A 22434-nucleotide genomic window follows, 5' to 3' on the forward strand; every position below is an offset into this window, starting at 1 on the left:
AATAATCTGATCTGTGGTATTATCCTGTAAAGTAGATTACACTACAAGAGCTGAGAGTAGGCCATGGTATCATTAGGATAACACAATGAAAAACAATACAACAGTAGAAAAAATATTAAATTAAAAGCTACACACAGCAAAATGTTGCCTGTAGTCAACTATAAAGGCCAGTAAATACAGAAATATACTTTAATTTAGGCCATGAAAATATTACCATACCAGAGTGCAAAATACATAACAGTAAAAGAACTGTAAATTTAACAGCAGCATACTGTAAAATGTAGACAATACAATTATGCATTATGATTAAGGACATGGTTTTATCACACTAGTGTAGTGTAATATATATAACAGTAGGAAAACTGTAAAGTTAACTTTAATACTGGCAATCATGCTGCTAATAGTCAGGAAGATTATAGCAATTTACTGTAATCGAGAGCATAGTGTCATTACAGTAACATATTGTACTATACAATATATACTTGTATGAAAATTGTAAATAGGACTATTTATTTTTTCCCAGTGTATTTATTTTTTTATGTTCTTACAGTTTTACTACATGGCAATCAGTATGCATGAAAAAATAGAAGCAAACAAAGACAGTAAGCTAATATTTTACAAATGTTATTTTATAAATGTAAAATAATTTTATTGGAAAGCCAGTCTCATACAATTAACATAAAGTCAGTGTAAATATAAGAAAAAAATAAGTGAAAATCTGTAAAAGACATCGGAAAATGAACACACACTGTTTCTGCCTCAAGTAAATGAATGTATGTCTGTGTTGTAGGTAGATTATCTTCAAAATCATTACATTATTTTAACATTATTAACAAACTGAATATTAAATCAGTGGCTAATATGGCTACTTCTATATAGTTTAACAGTTTGTGCACCCTTACAGTTAGGTGCAACTTAGCTTAACTGAGTGTTGAATATTATTGTTTTCCAGCCAATCAGAAACAATGTGGCTGCATATTTATCTTTAACCACGTCTGTTAAAAAAAATTCAAGATGAGGACGGCCAAACTGTTAAAATTAGTGTTAACATCCTTCTTTTGTACACAGCCTATGACTTTTTTAAATAACTGTGGACACAGAATCATAATTAATGTCGCTTCAGTGCCATCGTCACAATGAATGTTGCAACATCAGTAAAATGATCACAAATGAGAAGAATTTGCCTCAAAATGAAATCTAAACACGTACAAGACCGTAAACTAGCTGACAGCAGATGGGCTAACCCCTTTCCTCCATCCTCAACTTCGTCTTACTATGAACTTTTGCTTTCTTTATATGACTATATGACTTATATATGACTATATATATGACTATATATGACTTTCCCCATTTTTCCTCTCCCTTTCTTTGTATTAGTATAATCTAGACATGACACCAAAAACGCAATGTCAGATATACCAAGTTTAGACAGAACCAAGGGACATCCCATTTGGGTCATACATTTGCCTGAAAGGGCTAAATATGGTTGCAGTGTACCCACTAAGCAAACATAGATGAACTGTACTGTATGTTACAGATTATAGATTCAAAATATCCAAAATATCTTTCCAGCTGACTTCAAGGAGCTATTAAAAAGTATTTAGTGAAATTAAGAAAGACTGAGGAATGAAAACCGCCTGCAGGAACATCAGTTTCTCCCGCTGTTATCTCGGAGGGGGCCCTCTCCCACGGCCTCGACCTGGTCCAGCACCTGGACCTGGTCCAGGTCCTCTGGGTCCAGGTGGCCTGCTTACTGGCCCTCGAGCATTAGGGTTGGACGACGCTAGAGCCACATCTTTCTGCAGGTTAACACCTTTACCAGCTGTCCCGGGTTTTGTCTTTGTTGGTTTTGGTTTTGGTTCTTGCTCTGGTGGTTTTTCTGTTCAGAGAGAGAGAAATGGTTATTGTCCACGTTGTAGTCTAATCAGAGTTATGCTTTGAAAGTCAACACTATCATCAGGATGTAGTTCTGACCAGGCTCTGGTGGAGCAGGGGGAATGAGGGATCGGTTCGGTAGAAGGTCCTCCAGGTCTTTCATGACCTGGTTGGTGGTGTCTGCATTGTTCCTTCGATTCTTCTCTTCATCGCGAGCCTGGATTGAAAAATAGAGTTAGGCATAATAGTTTTGGAGGTTCTATTAGATGCACACGATATATTGCTGAGCCTGGTCTTCGAGTATGATATGCTATAAACAAGAAAAGTTTGGGAATTCCAGCTGGCTTGTTCATTGAGCAGATCTTTATGTGCCCTGAGGTGAAAATAAATGTCTCTACCAAACATCATGACCACTATCACTTGCTATGATATGATATTTTAGCCTGTGTCTGACATTTCTGCTAAAACGGTATTAATCCTAGACATAGTTTATGCAGTTCTCAGCTCTAGAGCTAGAGCCCTATTCAGCATGTGTGCAGAATGAACTTTGGACTTTTTCTACACACCATCTTCATCTTTTTCTTCAGCTCCATGTTGGAGTTTTGGTATGCCTCAGATACTGAGTTCAAATAATAGATGGCGAGTCTGTGAAAGAGATAGGACAGGATTAATTTTCTTTTTCAGTGGCTTCAAAGGAAAAAGTGGGATTTTGAGTAATTCTACACCTGCATGTAGGCCAGAGTGTGGTTTTATGGGTGTTTACACTCACACCATGAGAAGTACAGCTGGTATAATAAGACCGGGGTTAGCTGCATAGCTAAAGAGTGTTCCCATGAAGGCCGGCAGGTCCAGGTCAATCGTCTCCATGATTATGTCAAACATCTTGTCCTTTCCACTGCAAACAATAACTTACTCGCTGCATTTCATAATAGCAATATAATAGCACTTCATGTATCTTTTTTTCGGATTAATATCTGTGCTTTTTATCACCTGAAAGGTCCACAGTCAAACGAAGGTGGCAGCGTCATGATGGTGTAGACAACAGGTAACAGGCTAAGGAAGAGCACGAGGAGCAGGAGACCCATGTAGAAGTTGTTGGACTTAGAGGCCTTGAAAACTCTCTCGTGGGGGACGTTAGTGGCCATCACAGCCCAACACTGATAGTACATGGAGCTGAGGAGGCGGAGCACATTGATGCCCACCAGCCCGGGGGCATAAAATGCACCCATCCTTATATCAAAAAGGATCAAGTGAGCAGGTAAATACCAAAACAAGATTGATTTACCACCAGAAATAGGTCAAATTTAAAAACACTGAGTAGGAAGAGATATATTATAATGATCACAAAAATGGTTTCTCAGCTTTAGAGTGGCTCGATAAATACAAGGGTTGCAGGTCAGTGTACATGACGCTCATAGGTAAAGTAAAGTTTGTACCAAATCATGCCTTGATTGAAGACCAATCCAAGAACATTTCCACTGATGTCAAACTCGCCGTATGATGGCTGAAGTGATCAGAGACAAGTATTAGTTTCACAGCAAAACAGACTAGTGGGCCATAATATTTTTCAGCTAACTAAATTAATATAAAGGCACCAACTCTTGTCAAGTGGCCATGCCCCTAACTCCAGTATCCAGATGGATGAGTTATAAAAGAAATCATGAATCTTTTTGAAGGATGAAATTATCCAAAGAATGTTAAAATCATTTTTGGGTGTAGCTGTAACCATGTTTAGTTGGGTATCATACATGGGCGTCTACAGGGATTGATTCGCTTCTGGATTCTGTCTCAATTGGTCATTTATAGGAAGTGCAGTTATTGACCACTTACCTAATCCACTCAGACTTTGTTATAATCATTGGTAGAATGGCTAATAGTGAATCATTCTACAAACTATCTACTAGAATGAATGCAAGAATACAATTTTACATCAAGTTTGGTTTCATTTTGAGCCTGGCTCTTCCAGACGTTTCTTCCTGTTAAAAGGGAGTTTTTCCTTCCCACTGTTGTCAAGTATTTGCTCAGAGGGGGTCATCTGCTTTTTTGGGATTTTCTCTGTATGATTGTAGGGTCTTTACCTTACCTTTTAAAGCACCGTTGAATTTAACTGAAACCTCTCTTAAAGTGCCAGTTTTTTTCAGGCAAATCTCTGCACTTCACATTCATTGGTTTATGATGGTTTTATAAACAATGCTCTATAATTCCTAACCAGAGAGATTAATATTTTTGAAGTTTAACAGACTTTGTGTTTTACTGTGATAATCAAGTGTCTTATAAATTTTTGTTGAACAATGTTTCATCAAAGGTTTCATCAAATGCTTAATTCAAATATCCAGTGTCTGGTATTCCTAAATGAAATCCATATTATTACATGTTGTTTTTACAGAAGACATACTGACATCTCATGAAAGCAACAGGTGTGACTGAATGATTGCTTGATTCCATTTGGTCCTAATTTGAGGCTCCTCTTGTGCACGCTGGCTCAACATGCTATAGCTCACTTTGTAAATGTGAAATGTCCCCTGGGTAAAATGCCTCTTCCACCTCAAAATTTACTACAATGTCCACAGATAAGAAGGGGCTGTGGAGTGTTTACATTAATTTAATTAAGAGACTTACAAATCCAGCCTCCAGGTCCCAGCACCAGCAGTAGTTAAGGAAACGTACAATCACGGCTCGGGCAAAGTCACCAATCAGGATGGTTAGGTAGGACACCTGGATGTCTGACACGGTCAGCTTCACAAACTCCTGGAACAGCACAGTTATACATAAATTTTAACACTTCTAATTCGTGCCGTTAAAAAATTCACCAATTTTTTGGCCATATTTTTTTTTAGGTCAAAATTCTCCCGCTTTCCTGTTAGCCTGTTAGTTTTCTGTGGTTGTGGTTTTACTTGTGATTGAGATGTTTATTATAAATGAAAATAAGTTGTCATTTGTACAATGCCCACTGCAGTCTCCCAGCATGGTCCTCTAATGACATCAGCTGGATCCATTGGAGGCGGGGTGGCTTCTGAGTCATTCATCAGACGTGAGTAGTTGGCGTAGTACTCCTTCATGGCCCAGATGGAGGCGTTCTTTATGGACTGCTCTTCCTCCAGCTGAAGGGAACAAAGAGGATAATCAGTCAGTAAATTTTCACACGGCGGACGTATTGTTACAATTACATGGGTATATAACTCAAGGCCACTATAAAATATTGGCAGCAAGCCCTATTTTATACACAATGGAACATAAAAACATAAAATGTTTAACCTTTTCATGCATAGTGGTCACTACAGTGGACAGCTATTCAAAAGCTGTTTTCTTGTATTTGTGTCAGTGTTGATGATATACTTGCACATAAACCACTACATTGGACACTGATGTGTCACTCCATACCCTGCCACTCACTGGTCGTTTAGTGTTACTATAGATGTATGACGTGTTTCATTGTAATTATTGCTATTTAACCCTGTCATGCATGAATTATGACAACCCCAATCAGGATTTTTTCTTAAGTATTTTTATGCACCGTTTCATGCCTAAAGATGAATAAAAATACTTAAGAAAACAATCCTGATTGAGGTTGTCATAATTCATGCATGAAAGGGTTAAACTCAAACTTTGTAGGTGTTTATTCAAATATTAGCTCATTTTGAATTTGACAGCAACATGTCTCAAAAATATTGGGACAGGGGACAAAAGGCTGGAAAATTAAGTGGTGCTATATAGAACAGCTAATTAAGTTAATTGGCAACAGGTCAGTAACATGATAGGGGTAAAGATAGGCAGACATTGTCCATCCATCCGCTTCCGCTTCTCAGGGTTGCGGGGTGAGAGGCAGGGTACACCCTGGACAGGTCACCAGCGCAGGGCTAACACATAGACGGGAGACAACCAATCGCACTCACACCAATTTAGTGTTTCCTATTAACCTTTCCCCACCCTAGATAAGACTTTATTGATCCCACGGCGGGGAAATTTCTGCGTTACCTCAGCTCAGCTGCATGTCTTTGGACTGTGGGAGGAAGCCAGAGTACCTGGGGAGAACCCATGTGAATGCAGGAAGAACATGAAAACTCTACAGAGAAAGACCCTAGCCTGATGGCGGAATTGAACTCAGGGCCTTCTTGCTGTGAGGCAACGGTGCTAACCACCGTGCCATCATGTTGCCTGGCAGACATTGTTAATAATTCAGTTATGTGATAATCTACAGTACATAAATTCATCAAAAGATTCAGAGAATGTAAAGAAATTCCTGTGTGCAAGGAACAAGGTTGAAATCAATACTGGATGCCTGTGATGTTTAGGCCTTGCTGCATTACAAACAGGTATGATTCTGTGAGCAGCTGGTGTCCTCAGTTCCCAGATGTTTACAGCCTGAACAGGATGCTACCCAGTGATAAATATGGCCTTATGCCACTTTTTTCTTTTTAATTTTGTCAGTTTCAACATTTGATTTTTTTTATGTTTTATTGTGAATGAAATATGGGTTTGAGATCATTACATTCTAATTTTATTTGCATTTTAAACAACATCCCAGTTTCCCAGGAATTGGGTTTGTACATGCATTGTTAAATGTAAGATTTAGAGAAGCGCTAATGGATTCTAATGACTAAGGGTGTACACATTCAACCTTTAGAAATCCAGACAAAATAAATAAACAAGAAGAGTCTATAAAGTTTTGCTAGAGACCCTTAATTGGAAAAGATTCTCATTCAATTAAACAGTTTGCAATGTAGATGATGTACCCTAATGTTTATAATGTGCAATATTTATTTATTTGTACAAACTGCAACAGACAGAAAAATAAAATGTAAATCTTTACATGAGAGGTAAATTCTCAACATGACCAGTGAATTTCAGTAACATATGTAACTATTACTATGTCAGTGTGTTTCTCTACAAGGTTCAACTTTGGTTCAACTTTACCATAACAGAGATAAACGTGCTACTGTCTAAGTGGACAAATTAAATGGAGACAACAGCTGCAATACCTTGGTGTTGACCTCATCAAACAGGGCGAACAGAAACGTGTAGAGGTTTCCGAGGAAAAGGGCAAAGATGCGTCCGAGCTGCCATTTGAGGGCGATCCGAGGATGGTAGTCCTCCAGCTCAGCAATGGTCTCAAACAGAGGTGGACACACCAGGCCCAGAAGAGACATGACAATCTCCATCTGAAAAAACGGTCAAAATTATTCATAAGCTTTTTTAAAAAAATCTTCATCATCTTTACATGAACTGAGGTGAAGTATTCAACAGCATTGTGAGTCTGACCATTATTACCTCATTCTTCTCATACCAGCTGAGGTCGTCCCTTGTGGCAAACTCCTGAGATCTCTTCACCACAAAGTAGATGAGGTACCCACTGCCGCCGAGGCTACAGGTGATCAGGAAGTTAGCCAGGACTCTGAGGAACCTGCGCAGGTGGATGTTCTCGTCCTTCTGGTTCTCCTGCTCGTCCACAATGGACTCCTGTTCTTATCAAAACATGAGGGGAACTGACTGTCAGTAAAGCACTTTTTTATTATAATGAGCAGTTCTAAACCCTCAAATAACTAAGCTATTATAGAGACTAAAATCACAGATAAGGTCATTTATGATGCCATTATATTTCATACAGGAATACAATTTTTATTGGCCTTATTTATGTTTATCCTCACTGTTTACTTTATCTGTGATAGAGCTAAAATGTTCTCATGTCATTAATTATTGTTTTAAATTACATTAATGCCTAAAGGCTTCACCAGCAGTAAATCTTGTTAATCTGGGTCTGTTAGCCAAGGATCGCTACAAAACATTATAAACATCAGAAGCTGTAAATTATAATATAATAATATGTAATAATATGATATAAAATAACACATACATATATTTTGCACAAGTTTCCTTGTTAGACCTATGGGTCAATTCCTGTAAAAACTGCAAAAATGTTGTAAATGAAGTAGATTGGATGTTGTATATATTCCATATTGAGCATCCCAAAGGCTTTAGGATTGCTCTGGTTACCTTGAAACTGGTGGTGATGGAGGCGTACTTGTTGTCAGCGGTCTCCGCATTGCCAATGAGGTAATCCCAGCTGGTGAACATCTTCCAGGCGAAGGTGAAGTCTGAATCCTCCCCATCTCCACCACCAACGTCAGCATTTTTGGCCATTCTACAAGCAAAGAAAATAAAAATACCGTACCTACTAACTCATCTTCAGTTTCTACATTGTTTAATGATGATGATGTCATTTATAGTTAAAGACATATTTTTCGCAAACTGCTCGGCGCTTTTGGATAAAAAACTAATAAATGGATCAAAATATATCCCTGCATACATCCGATTTCTTAACTCTGCAATGAATCTGCGACCACCTGGTTTGTGATGTATGTGACTGAACTGGCACGCATCCACGCATGTACTGTACACTCACGTGCGGATCACAAGCATCAGGCTGTAGCCGAAAGTGCCAATGCCGACCATGAGGTAGGACAAAGGTAGCCTGAACTTCAGCACGCCGACGGTCCTCTGGTCGTTGTAATATCCGTAGAACAGCACTGAATACTTGCAGTACCCCTGAGAATGGAAGAAATGTCATTTTGGATGCCATGTTTTCTCACTTATCTTCTTGCCTATACATCCAAAGGGGTAATACTGAAAATAGCAGTAATTTAAATGATGAGTTGCTCTGCCTGAGATCTGTCAGTTATCGTGTGCCTTTCTGTGCCAGGTGGTTTTCAATATATATTATAATATATATATATATTAAAAAAGAACCTTTCCTAACTCTTCAGATCATTATGAGTGCTCACACACAGGAAAAGTGAATATTTGCTATATCCTTTAGCTAAAACATCTTTGATGGATCACCAAAGGTTCCTGCATGTAGAAAAAGAAAATCACGCAAACACATGCGCTCAACGGCAGCACATTTACAACAGCCTCACAGCACACACAGACTTATAGGACACACACGCAAGCCACGCTTGTTCATATTAGTGAATATACACACACATAGTCAGACTTATGGAGCCTCTCTTTCTATTTACAAACAAGTGATGTTTCCACATTCTCTTCACCCGTCTAAACGAAACACCCAGCGTACGTCATTAGACATACACACACAATTATGGGCACACTAAGGTTTGTCACATGGAATGTAAATGGAGCTGGCATCAGAGAAAGAAGGTTAAAGATATTTAACCAGCTTAAAAAACTACAGGCAGATGTTGTTTTATTACAAGAGACTCACAGGCCTGTCACAGGTTTAAACGAACTTAAAACACCTGAGTTTCCTAATGTGTTTGCAGCCTGTTATAATTCTGGACAAAGGGGAGTAGCAATTTTAATACATAAAAAAGTTAATCTTACAGTACTCGATACAGTTATAGATCCAGAGGGTAGATTCCTTATTATTAAATTATCAGTATTTAACAAAAAGCTATGTATTGTAAGTATATATGGTCCAAATGTTGATGTTGACCCTCATTCTTCCACGGTTTTTTCAGTGCACTCTCTGAACACTTAGATGGCACACTTATTCTTGGAGGCAACCTCAACCTTGGACTGAATGAAGAAATGGATAGGCTCAATACAGCAGGAACTCAGCGCAATTGGCAATCCACAAATATAATCAAACAGTATATGAGCGACTTTGGCCTTTGCGATGCATGGCGCTCCCTTCACCCCACCAGTAAGGAATATTCTTTCTTCTCACATGTCCATCACTCCTACTCTCGTCTGGATTATTTTTTGGTCAGCAGCTCACTGCTGAGCGACATTTCAGACACTGAGATTCACCCTATAGCTGTCAGCGATCATGCTCCTGTATCTTTAACACTAATACATAAGAAGAACGCTACACCAAGTAAAAACTGGAGATTCAATACATCGCTGCTCAAAGATGAAGACTTTATTAAATATATTAAAAAAGAGTGGACTTCATATTTAGACTTTAATGACACTCCCAGAACATCAGCTTCTGTTCTATGGGAAGCAGGGAAAGCTGTGATGAGAGGTAAAATAATTTCTTTCTCATCACACAAAGAAGAAAACAAAAATATTCAGGAACTAGAAAAAAACATCAAATCCTTAGAAGAAGCCTACCCGTGCGACCAAGATCAAGAAATAATGAACAAAATATGCAAAACAAAACTAGAATTAAATGAAATTATTAAAAAAAACACACACACAATTCCTAGTACAAAGAATTTGCTTGCAGAATTTTGAACACAGTAAAAAATCTGGTTGATTTCTAGTTAACCAGTTAAAAATAAATAAAGAAAAAACAACTATATGTGCTGTTAAAGATTTATCTGGAAACACAATATATGACCCTGGAAGAATAAACAACATTTTTAGGGATTTCTATGAAACTCTATATTCACCACAAATAAACCCGCCTAAAAATGAAATTGATCAGTAACTCTTCCAAAATTACTAGACAGTCAAGCAATGGCACTGGATTCACCACTGACGCCAGGTGAACTTCAGGAAGCCCTGATAAGTATGCCCAATAATAAGGCTCCAGGTCCAGACGGCTACCCTGCAGAATTCTACAAAGAATTCTGGACAATTTTGGCACCAGTATTCCACAGAATGTTGCAGGAAATCAAGGAAAATGGCAGACTACCACCAAATATGAATTCTGCCAACATTAATCTCCTGCTAAAACCAGGCAAAGACCCTTTATTTCCCTCAAGCTATCGTCCAATATCCCTTATAAATGCAGACCTCAAAATAATCTGCAAAGCCCTCTCAAAAAGATTAGAGAAGATAACCCCCCTCTTAATTCATCCTGACCAAACTGGTTTCATAAAAGGTAGGCACTCATCAACAAACGCACATAGATTACTTAGTTTGATAGACTACTCATACAGTAAAAACATTGAAACCACAATATTATCTCTAGATGTAGAAAAAGCGTTTGACAGAGTTAACTGGAAATTTTTATTTGCAACTTTACACAAATTTGGTTTTGGAAACTCTTTCATAAACTGACTAAGAATATTATATAATTCCCCAACAGCTTGTGTCAGAACAAATGACCAGACATCCTCCAGCTTCTGTCTCCTGAGGGGCACCAGGCAGGGATGCCCACTCTCCCCTTCACTTTTTGCAATTTTTATCAAACCACTAGCAGCAGCATTTAGACAAGCTACACCATAAAATGTAAGAACGTAGAACATAAAATCAGTCTCTATGCGGATGATGTGTTGCTTTTTCTCCAAAACTCACAAACCAACCTTTCTGACGTAATTACTCTAATAAACTGGTTTTCAAGAGTTTCAGATTATTCAATTAACTGGTCAAAATCTACAGTTCTTCCAGTTAACTGCTCCTTCCATAATTCTTCTTCTGCCCCGCTACAATCTGGAAATATTAAATATTTAGGTATTAATGTCTCTCCTAAGCTTTCAGACTTAACTAAATTAAACCACATCCCACTTCTAAAGAAAGTAGAAGGTGATCTGACTAGATGGAGATCTTTACCCATATCACTCATGGGAAGGGTCGCCACTATAAAAATGATGGTCTTGCCAAAAATAAATTACTTATTTTTAATGATCCCGAACAAACCATCACAAGATTGGTTCAGATCTCTGGATTCGTAAATTTCTAAAGTCCTTTGGAAAGATAAACCCCCGCGTATCAGCTTAAAAACGCTACAAAGAACCAAGGATAAAGGAGGATTAGATCTGCCTAATTTTCAACAATATTTCTTAGCCAACAGGCTTCAGTTAATCTCAGGATGGTTAAAACATACCTTCTTAGATGAACCTTGGCTAGATGTTGAACAGGCACTATGCAATGATCTAGAGATTTCAGACCTACCATTTATCAGCTCAAACATCAAAAGACATGAATGTTTTAAAAGCATCAACATCATCTCTTCTCTGACAGCATGGTGGGAGTTTCTAAAAATGACAGAGTCTTCATTAGTCCCATTCAGATGTACACCTATCTGGAATAACCCTGACATATTACAAAACAATAATATGATTAATTTTCCAGAATGGAGTTGTAAAGGAATTAAATACTTAGAACATATATTAGAGGGAACAGAATTTATTCCATTTGACAGACTAGTTACACAATATGGGATCAACAAGAAAAGATTTTTAGAATATCAACAAATTAAATCCATAGTAAAAAAGAAATTTAACCTCAGTCAAGTTGAATTGCAAACACCACCAAGTGTGGTACATTTTTATACTCTTAAATCCCCTAAATTATTGTCTAAAATATACAGAACACTTTCTAAAATAGATGAATCAATATCCCTTCCTATTGCAAAGTGGGAAGCAGATTTGTCAGTCGGCTTAGACCAAAACTTCTGGTCTCAGATATGCTTAAAAACCTTTAAATTGATTAGAAATCCCAGTCGGCAATTAATACAATACAAAATACTACATAGAGTGCACTATACAGGTCATCGGATGTTCCAGATGGGCTTTACATCTTCCAACAACTGCTCACACTGTCAAGGCAATACACCAGACAATTACATCCACGCCCTTTGGTTCTGTCCACCAGTTCAGAAGTTTTGGCGCGGGATATGTGAAGACTTATCAAAGTGTCTGAAATGTAAAATTCCAACTCCCCTTTAGTGTGCTTGTTGGGCAAATTGGATGATGTCACTACAGAAACTAATACAGTCCACATGGTTTTTACTGCCCTATGCATTGCCAAGAAAACGGTCCTCATGAACTGGAAAAATAAAAATAATCTTAATACTAGCCAATATAGAAACCATAATATAGATCACATTAGTCTCGATATAGCCTCTGCCACCACATTAGATCAATCCCTCTGGGCTCCTTTGATCGGCTCCATCACCTAGCGGGGGTGGGTCGCCAGTGTGGTTGATGTGGAGGTTGGGACGGGCTTAGGGCGTCTGGAGAATCCCTAGGGACGTTATCCCTGGAGGGCTTAACCCAGGGGTTGGGATTAGTGGCTCTGGTTGCTCTTAGAGGGTGTTCTCCTTGTGGCTGCGTGCAGCAGGCCTGGGGGAGGGTCTGTGCTGGCGGACGTAGGTTACTGGCCTGGTAGCCTGGCTGCCCCTGAGTGGCAGGCGTGGGGGCTTGGGGTTCGGGGGTGCTTCACCTCCGTGCTAGGGCTCTGGTTGGGCCTTGGGGGCTTTGGTCCTTGTTGGTGTGTCGCCAAGGTTGTGGGCGGGTGGGTGCACGGGGGCTCAGCCCTGGCGCAGGGGGCCTCTGGCACATCGGCCTAACTAGGGGGCTCTTCAACCAACAGGGAGTTTGTTCCATCCTTGCAGGAGTCCACTCTGCAGGTCAGCGGGGGAGCTGGCCCCAGGGAGGGGCATCTTGCTCCTCCCTTCTTTTCCTCCCCATCCCCGGCTGCCTCCCTCTTCCCGCTCCAACACACCCACCCACACAAGTAGGGCCTTGGGGTGCGGGTGTGTCACCAGGGTGCAGGGGAGGCAACTGGTAACTGATGCCCTCAGGGGTCGATGCATTGGTGGTTCTTGGTGTCCGGGGCTGGGCGCTCAGGCATGTACCAGCTCACTCCCAGTGACTACTTGGCGGGGCCTGGTGCCTGTTGCTCGGTCAGGCCTCTTCCGGGGCAAAGGGGGCCCTCGGGCCTCTGGGCCTGCAGCTCAGTTCACTCTGGCACAGCTGACTGCTGGCAGAGCCGGCGGGCATGCCACTGCAGCCCCCTCTGGCTTCTGCTCCGTGGCTACTGGGTGACCCCTCATCTGGGGCTCTCCTCAGCTCTTCCCAGGAGGGTGGCACAGATGCCCCTACGGTGGTCCTCTGGGGCTCTCGCACTCTGGGGCCTCTGGATGTCTGGGGCCTGGATCTCCTCCATGCCTGCTTCATGCCCTGGGGGACGGGGCTATGGCTCTCTACATCCTCTAGCAGACCATTACATGGGGAAACCTTTTGAATACAAGCGCGCTGATCCACACAGGTGTGCACACGGGTGTTCACTGTTCATAGACATAAACTACACCTCTATTGGCTGCTATTTCCAAGCACATTGTGCGCTGTCGGTCCTACGTGCTGCACAACAACATTCAATATTTAGTATTTACTGCTGTTTACACTTAGCTAGATTAACGTGATGGTGTTGTGTTTAGTATGTTGCTCTTTTTTTGCTTGTTTTCTCTTCTTTTTCTCTCAACAGGTGATCCAGGAGATTTTTTTTTCTCTTCTTTCTCTTTTTAAGTGCCCTTTCTCACTGTCCCTCTTCCCTTCTGTTTTTCTTTTCCTTCATCTTTCTTTCTCCCTTTCCTATCCCTCAGTCATGTCTGTCCCGTCTGTAACAACTGAAAATAAAATAAAATAAACAATAACAACAAAGGTCGATCAAATGGACAAATACGGCAAGGCCGTGATGATCCATCTGGCGAAGTAAATCCATTGGGTCTCCTTGTTGGTCTTCAGACAACAATTCTGACGGCTAAAGAACCAAATGGGACAGGCAAAGAAAAAGAAAAAGAAAATAATTCATTTTGTGCTGAACTCACATTGAAGTCCATGAGGACAGAGTAGTCTTGAGCAGTATCCTGCTCTGCTCTGGGTACAGTCTTCCTGGGAATAGACCCATAGGGAAGACCCATCAGGACCTGGAGACAACATAAAACAATTAATTTGTGCAAATTTCAAATATCACCCAGCAAGTTCTTCCTGGCAACATGGCAACAAATCCCAGTTTTAACAATTAATAGTTCTTAAATGTTCTTAAATGAGAGTTTAATAACAGAAAGGTTTTGTCTTCACTGTCCTGAAAACTGGACATGCTTTCACAATGTGTGGATGATCAGTGTGACATCCCTAACAATGGTAAATTTATGTGCAAGAAAGCTTTTATATTGTCCTTTTATCGATTAAAAAAAGAATCGAGAGGAAAAAAGGGGGGGGGGGGGGGGGGGGGGGGCTGTGAGATCAACTCCATCTCCCAACTGCTACCTCTGAAGTCCAGTTCTTATCTTAATGAATTAACTGACCCAGGAGCTGACCGAACCACAGCGGCAGCTTGGATTTATAATGCATAAGGAGATGTTTGTCCCACGTGAAGTTTGTCAACTGACGTAAACGAGAATTTATATGGAGGTAAAGGTAAATGGCTTCAAAGTATTGTTTATATAGTGAAAAATGGGTGTTTGGTAATTCCTGTCTGTGTAGGTGAAGACTACATTAGGTTGGTGTCTTTACACAACCATTTAATTACAAAATTAGCTGTCAATCAATCCCATTGGATTAAACAAAGCCATATTTGTTGCCTTGTAACTGGACCATCAACATCTGACCATCAACAGTACAGTGTTTACATTTACGTATTTTTCTGGGTAAGAGGACAACATGATGTCACCTCAGGGATGACCACAAGTCCAAAGGTGAATCCAAAAAGCACAAGGTTCATGCCATACATCCATCGCAGGAAAATAAAGTAAGATGCAACGGATGACCCAAAGTGACCTGGGGACAGTGAGAACATTTTTAGTTTTTGCATCCACCCAGAAGGAGTTTTCCATTGCTGCTAAACACAGATGAGCTGTAAACAATAAACTTACTTTCCACCTCCTTGATCTTCCTCTCCCATGGGATGCACGCTGTTCTGAAATTTTCAAAATCCCTCTGAAACTTGATCCATTTCTTAGATTTAAAAAACAAAACAAGACAGCAAATTAGAGAAGCAGAGCACAAACAAACACAAGGATAAAATCTAAATATTGTGCCTAACCTTTGTCATCATCACTTTGTAGGCATACCACTTTCGGCCTTTCCCTTTCCCCAAAGCGCCTTCAAACTTATCCACAAATTCTTGAGCTTCCCTGTGAAGAAATGGGAAAACATTTTCATTAGAATGCAGTAAACCATTTTTAAAATACTAATATTTTAGTCCAAGATAAGTTTCATGTTAAAATATGAGTAACATGAGAAAGAAGGAGATTACTTTAGGAGTTTGAGCCTCCGCTGCATCCTCCAAGGCTTATTCCTGATGTTGGCGATGAGTTTCTTCTTCTCCTCCACCTCCTCCATCAGCCGAGCCATCTCTCCCTCTGACATGGACTCCTCTTCCTCACTCGAGTTGGAGTTGGAATCTGATGAACTGGGGAGGAAAGGGCAGACGGAGTCAAATCCTACATTAACGACTGTTAGGGAATTCAGAGGAGTCTTCAGAGAATCTTAAAGATTCATCACGAGGGTACGATGACTACCTCTGACCTACCTGTCACCCTTTTTCTTTTTCTTCTTCTTGTCCTTGTCATCATCTTTATCTTTGCCCTTGCCCTTCCCTTTCCCTTTGCCATCACCCTTCTTACCCTTGGTCTCCTCTTCTTCTTCCTCCTTCTTTCCTTTCTTCCCTCCTCCCTTCTTTCCCTTCTTTCCTTTCCCCACATCACTGTCCTCCTCATCACTGTCCTGGGCTTTGCCTCCTTTCTTCTTATTGGCTGCTCCTCCTCTCTTCCTCTTGGGAGGCTCATCCTCGCTCTCATCCTCATCATCATTGCCACTACGTTTCTTGGCCAGCTTCTTCCTGTTTGCTCCTCTGCGCCCCCTGGGAGCTTCATCTTCCTCCTCATCGTCCTCATCATCATCATCACTGGCCGGTTTTTTGCCTCGTCCTCGTCCCTTTACGCCTCCTCTTCCTCCCGCCTGCCTCCTGTTCGCTCTCCTCTGAGTGCCACCATCTGTGTAAACGATTGATATTCTGAGCATTTAATTAGACTCTCAACTTTTCATCGTTGTTATAAAGAAGTTCAGTGAAATGCAGTTTTATTCACTCACCGTCACTTTCACTTAAATCTCCGTCTATCTCGATGCCAACTGAGGAAGAACACAAAGACACACAATTAAAAAGAAAACAACACAATCAAGTAATCACCTCGGCTTAAACCATATCAGCTGCCTTCCCCAGAGCAGCAGATATCATTTACAGACTCTTTGCCTGCAGGATATTTTAGTATCAACTGGCTTCTTGATATAAGATGATGTGTTTAAAATGCATTCAGACTGCCTATGTGGTTCTCAAGACAAAAATGACTCCAGGCCACATGTGATTAAAAACAAAAGTACATAAAACTTTATTAACTTAACCTGGGGGTCATAACTGCTCAAGAAATCAAGATTTCAAATTGCAGAAGGTTTTCAACCTGTGTGATGCCAACTATATCATATTTACTACACAGGTTTTTGTGAGTTTTTTGAGACGTTCACATTATGAGTGTAATTGTTTTCCCTAAAACCTAAATAAATTACCCAATAGATTACCCAATTAAACACAAAAACAAATTAATATTTAAATGTTTTTTTATTTGTCAGAGGTTCAGTTAATTCAATCAATACTTTTTTAAAATTGAATTTTCTGGCTTTTATTTCATGAATCAGTTGAATGTTTTTGGGTGATTTTTTAAATAACCAGTGCAAGGTCACTGGAACTTATACCAGCTGACTTTGGTTAAGAGGCAGAGTACACCCTCAACAGATCACTAATACTGGCCAACAAAGAGAGACTGCCAACCACACACTCCCACGTGTACACCTCTATAATTACAGACATACTTCACAAACAAGTCTTTGAGCTGTGGAACGAAGCTCAGAGAGAACTGATGAGGTTTATTCCCCCGGAGCATACAGTCTGCTTTTAGTATAATGTTAAATGCCAAGAAAACAGATTGATTTTTAAAAAAATATTATTATTATTTTAGAGCGAGCAGAAAGACACGCCAACACACTAAAGTTACTGATGACTACACTGTATATAAATTTCAGGACAGTTACTAAAAATGATACTTCAAGCAGAAGATAGTTTGATGTTGTTCTCTTTCTTTATTTACTGCATTTCCATATGTGTTTGCAGATTTTTCAGTAAATCGCAGCATCTTGTTCTCAAAACAAAACAAAAAAAACACAAAAAACAAACGCAAGATTCAAAAAACCTGAAAATACAAGAAGTGTTGTGCAACACTGGCTCGGGAAACTAACTCTCGTGCAAGTACACAACGTGAAAAGGGCAAGAAATAAACTGACTATAGAAACACTGGGAACTCTTTAGATGAAGAGACACAGCAGGGAGGAGGACAGGTGAAGACAGTCAGGGCACAGCAGACAATCACAAAGAGGAAGTAAAACTACTGCAAGACATGAGATAGCTGAGAGCATGTAGACAAGAAAGATTCTGAATATATTATGCAGGGAAAACTTACACACACACACACACACACACACACACACACACACACACACACACACACACACACACAAACACATCATGTATTTGCAATATTAACTGAGCCTCTTGCCCCATTCATTAGTCTGGACTGCACCTCACTGCACTATAGAGCACTTTAGAGACAGGTATTGTTACACTGCACTTATCTGTTACATGCACTTGTATTTTGTATCATGTTGTGCACTGTTGGATGTGTCTTGGGTGAGCAGACCAAGACTAATTCCTTCCCTGGGTTGCAGAAGTGGTGAAAGTAAATGTGAAGTTGAACTTAAGGAAGGAACACAACCCTAACCTGTAAAATTAGTGGGGTGGGTTTTAAAGATAGAAATATAATTTCATAATTAGTAACATACTAGTTTCATGTTGTCCCACAAAAAGATACTGCCATATTTTTTTTTTGCCCTGTGTGCATCAGGACAAGAGCAACAAGAGAGAACATCCTGAGCTATAAAGCATCCTTCACCAGCTTTGAGAGCGTTTAAAGTCGTGCAGGTTTTTAGCTACAATTACACAATTAACTCTTACACTGGGAGTGTTGCATTGGTCCAAAAAGAGAAAGCAGGCAAATTACATCAGGATCAGGATGAGGCCACAAGTTAGTGGATTAATTTGAACATTAAAGAAGGAAGCCAACATGATGTTAGGCCCTAGACCAAAAGTAAAAAGGCTTGAATCGTCCTTGAATAGGTAAACCTGTCTGCACTTTCTTCAATTACCAATGAAACTAAATGAATCCTCCAGTCCTCCAGCCATGAACTTACCTTCTTCCATTTTAGCTGCATCACTTTTTCTCGGCATGATGAAAAATAGGACGTGTCTGACTCTCTCCGTCCTCTGCAGCACTTACAGATCCCGACCTCCTCAGCTGGCTGACTCTCCTTTGCCTTGAATGCCCGCCAAGCACCCAACTCAGGTATCCAGTCCTGTCACTATGGCGACTGTGAGCTGCTCAACAGGTGAGTTCGTGGATAAGTCAAGCAAATTCTGGAAACCAAAGGTGATCCCTCTTGGACAAGCTGTTATCCTCAGAAGCTGCGACACTTACGTTTTATTAACATACAGATGCTATGGCTGATTGTGTGAGTGTGTGTGTCTTCACGGCTTTTCCCAACAGACCAAAGATCCAGATTATCTAATGCACCTCTTACTTGTGTTGTTACTTGACCACACATACATACAAACACATACACACACCACCACCAGGCCAGACATCCTAAAGATTTAATGAAGGTTTTGGTTTCTATCTGTCCATCACAGTAAGCAGGCAGCAAACACCTTGAGGTGACCTTGCAGCCCTCATACGTTTTTGTTTTAGTTAATAAAAACAAGGCAGGTGTTGGAATCAGCTCACCTGAAGCAGAGGCTGATCAAGTGTGTTGAGACAGAAACGGTAACAGCAGCGTAACGCATCGAGGACTCATTAAATAATAGAACAGGGCTCATTTTTCACATCCAAAATGATTCCATTACACGGTTGTCAGTTCCTACAGGTAAGAGGTGGATTACATCTTTTAAGACCTGTTGCCTATTCACAGAATATTGGCACATACCATGTGAATAGTGCCATGGAAAGCATTGCCATGAAGCCTCCAGATACACAGTTTTTGTGCTGATACTAATGCCAGAAGAGGTTTGATATCATCTGGCTTTAGTGTACACACTGCGTCCAGCTTTTAGGTACAGTCTATGATATAACTCCAGTTCAGTGTGTATGTGAAATACTCCTGAAAGCTTGTATTAGCAATTGTTGCTTAGCCACCTGGTAGATACTGACGAACACTGACACATTTAAATTTAATCCTTAAAATTTACAAAAATAAATATATCAACTTTGTAATCACAGGGTGTGCAACTTTAAATTATTTAATAAAACTGCTTATTTCTTATTTATTTTACAATAATGTATGCCTGGCAGAAAAAAAAAATCCAGTGTTTCTGAATCAATATTTCATGCAAGGCCATCATAAAATATGCATAAGCAGTTAGAAATTAAAGGCTCAGGTGTGGTGAGTGTTGTAATATTGACTGTACATCTGCAGTGGCACTATTAATCAGCATATTTTAAAAAGTGCCTTGTTTCTCCCTATCCCCCTCTGATCTAAAACATGCTGGGGACCCACTACTCAGGCACCCTCCTGCTGGGTCTGGGCTTGGCTCAGAGCAAACCAGTCATGGTATACTGCTTCAGAGGCTCTGAATGAGGACTCAACCCTGTTTTTCAATGCGCACAGATGTTTTTCCAGTTCCTTCCCACTAGGGCTGTTCCATCTCCTGTCATCCGTGGTAAAACTGGTCCGTGCCATTGGAGCGTCAGCTTCTGGACCAAACAAAAGATCAAACAGCCGGACAGCACCCCATCACGCACACTTGTTGTTACGTCACTGTGTTATTTTGTCAGTATTTTGCCCCACTGCCTTTTCTTTTCTATGACTTTTTGTTTTCAAAACTATATATTTTCTAAAGTACTGGTGACCATACAATGTATATAACTTTAATTTAAACCCTTAACTTCTTCTATAGTTTATACTGGCTGTATGTTTATGTTACAATAAGAAGCCCACACTGGAGCTCCAGGTCTTTGTTCACGTTATGTCTACTGGGCCACCTGGTGGTGGGTCATGATAATACAAGCAACTCAAATCCTTAAATATGGAAGTATATGTAAATTAATATGAACTAAGATTTTATTTTGAGATCATGTTAAGTATTTAAATGGTTAATCAAACTTCATACAATGTGAGGAATTATTCACTTTTTCTTAGTTTCTGTTAACCTGTTGCATGTTGCTCTTAGGTTTTTGCTATATTGGCTGAGAAAGGCTGGTTGATTATAGCAAAGGTCTGTCTTCACGTCATCTCATCTTGAGCTGAGGTGAATATAAAACAGCCTGTAAGTAAATGAACATTTTCTGTATTTTATTATGAGGAAAATTTGGGTTTATTAGATTTCTAAATCACTTTTTTACTCTCTTAACTCTTTTCTCCTTCTATCTCCTTTGTTTTGGACATTTATACTTTCTTTAACCAACTTCAGTTATTTCTGTGGAACCTGAGAGCCAAATAAGACGGCCACAGCAGAACAGCGGCTGAATCCAAAAAACAATACGCAATAGGAATAACATTTATGCTATAAATAATCTCCTTGAGAAACAACCATGTCATCGCCCTCTTTTATGGACATACTCAGACTGCAGGAAGGCCAGAGGACAGTGGTCTGTGTACACTAAAGGCAGCCCTTCTGTTCCTGTATGGTAAACACAAGTGTTACGTAAACCTGAGAGCTTCAACTGGGTCAGCACCCAGTTGTAGGCAAACACAGAGGAGGAAAGTACATTTTGTAATTACACAAAATTAAAAACACTTTTTTAAAAATACCTTGCCTAGTAAATTAAAATTGTTGTTTTTCTTCCCAGTGAATTTGCACTGACTGTTTGAAGATTACTTTACTGCAGTTAACACATGAAGTGAGAGGAAGATAACAAGGAGACATTAAAAAAAAAAAAACCTCAACTCACTCTATTATTCTGGATAGAGATGAGAGCCTGTTGGGGGTGGTGGGGAACAAAAGTGTACATGTTGCTTTCTTGTGCCTGATAAGTGAGTACACTCTGCACTTGTGTATCAAAACAGGGAGCAGGTGTCATAATGTGACCCGAGGCCAGCGCTCACTGAAGCAGGCCCTGTTGAGTCACATGGAAACGACAGCCAGCAGCCTGGAAATGTCAACTGGATGTTGTGTGCATGCCCTTTAGGGGGAAATGTTACAGTAGTATCTCAATTTTTACTAAAGAATGCTGAAAATATGTGAAAAAATGTTCAATAATTTATTCATTGAGCAATATAACATCTCTAAAGACAGTTAAATGCAACTTCCACTCACTTACTGTTGATAAATACACCAATCAAAAAAAAAAAAAAAAAAAAAAAAAAAATCCACACATATAAAAATGAAAGAAATATTAATTTTCTTTATTGACATGCCTCGTGTACAGTTTCAAACATTGGTCCTGTGAACAGCATGCTGTAGCTCATTACTGTCACCAGGGGGTCAGTGTCACAAACAACCAGTCTGTGGACTATCAATGGCTCAGTCACAGTAGAGCAAGTATCCCAAAAGTCTCACTGTAAAGAACAAATCTTTGAGCTTAAAATGTAAGAAATAAATGTGTAAAATTGGCAGCTCATTGTCCAGACTGTCCTGTAATTATAAAATGGAAGGTTTTTGTTACTTCAGAGTTCTACATTTTTAGTTTACTTTTTTTTAGTTAAAACAAGACAAAACTGAAAAACACAAATCGGGAACTTTTCTGTTGTTTAATTATCGATCACTCAGTGACTTTGCTGTAATGATCAAAGGTGAGTTCTTTAATGGGGGTAGGGGACTGAAACT

General features: G+C 39.8%; 1 protein-coding gene across 1 annotated transcript; it reads right to left on the reverse strand.

Moving 5' to 3' along the window:
* Positions 1 to 305: 305 nt before the first annotated feature.
* Positions 306 to 18843, reverse strand: tmc2a (transmembrane channel-like 2a). The gene is made up of 20 exons (XM_084932452.1): positions 18807 to 18843; positions 16602 to 16640; positions 16042 to 16504; positions 15766 to 15921; positions 15553 to 15643; positions 15383 to 15464; positions 15181 to 15287; positions 14336 to 14434; positions 8276 to 8418; positions 7867 to 8014; positions 7144 to 7332; positions 6855 to 7034; positions 4818 to 4976; positions 4495 to 4623; positions 3312 to 3379; positions 2866 to 3105; positions 2645 to 2770; positions 2442 to 2520; positions 1975 to 2092; positions 306 to 1879 (listed from the first exon to the last, which is right to left on the reverse strand). The coding sequence occupies exons 1-20, from the start codon at positions 18841 to 18843 to the stop codon at positions 1665 to 1667; spliced, it is 2868 nt and encodes a 955-aa protein (XP_084788578.1). The 3' UTR covers positions 306 to 1664.
* Between the last annotated feature and the right edge of the window lie 3591 nt (positions 18844 to 22434).

The sequence above is a fragment of the Perissodus microlepis genome, chromosome 7 (genome assembly GCF_051167445.1).
Source record: "Perissodus microlepis isolate ML-2025 ecotype Zambia chromosome 7, ASM5116744v1, whole genome shotgun sequence".
In the NCBI taxonomy this organism is placed as follows: Eukaryota; Metazoa; Chordata; class Actinopteri; order Cichliformes; family Cichlidae; genus Perissodus; species Perissodus microlepis.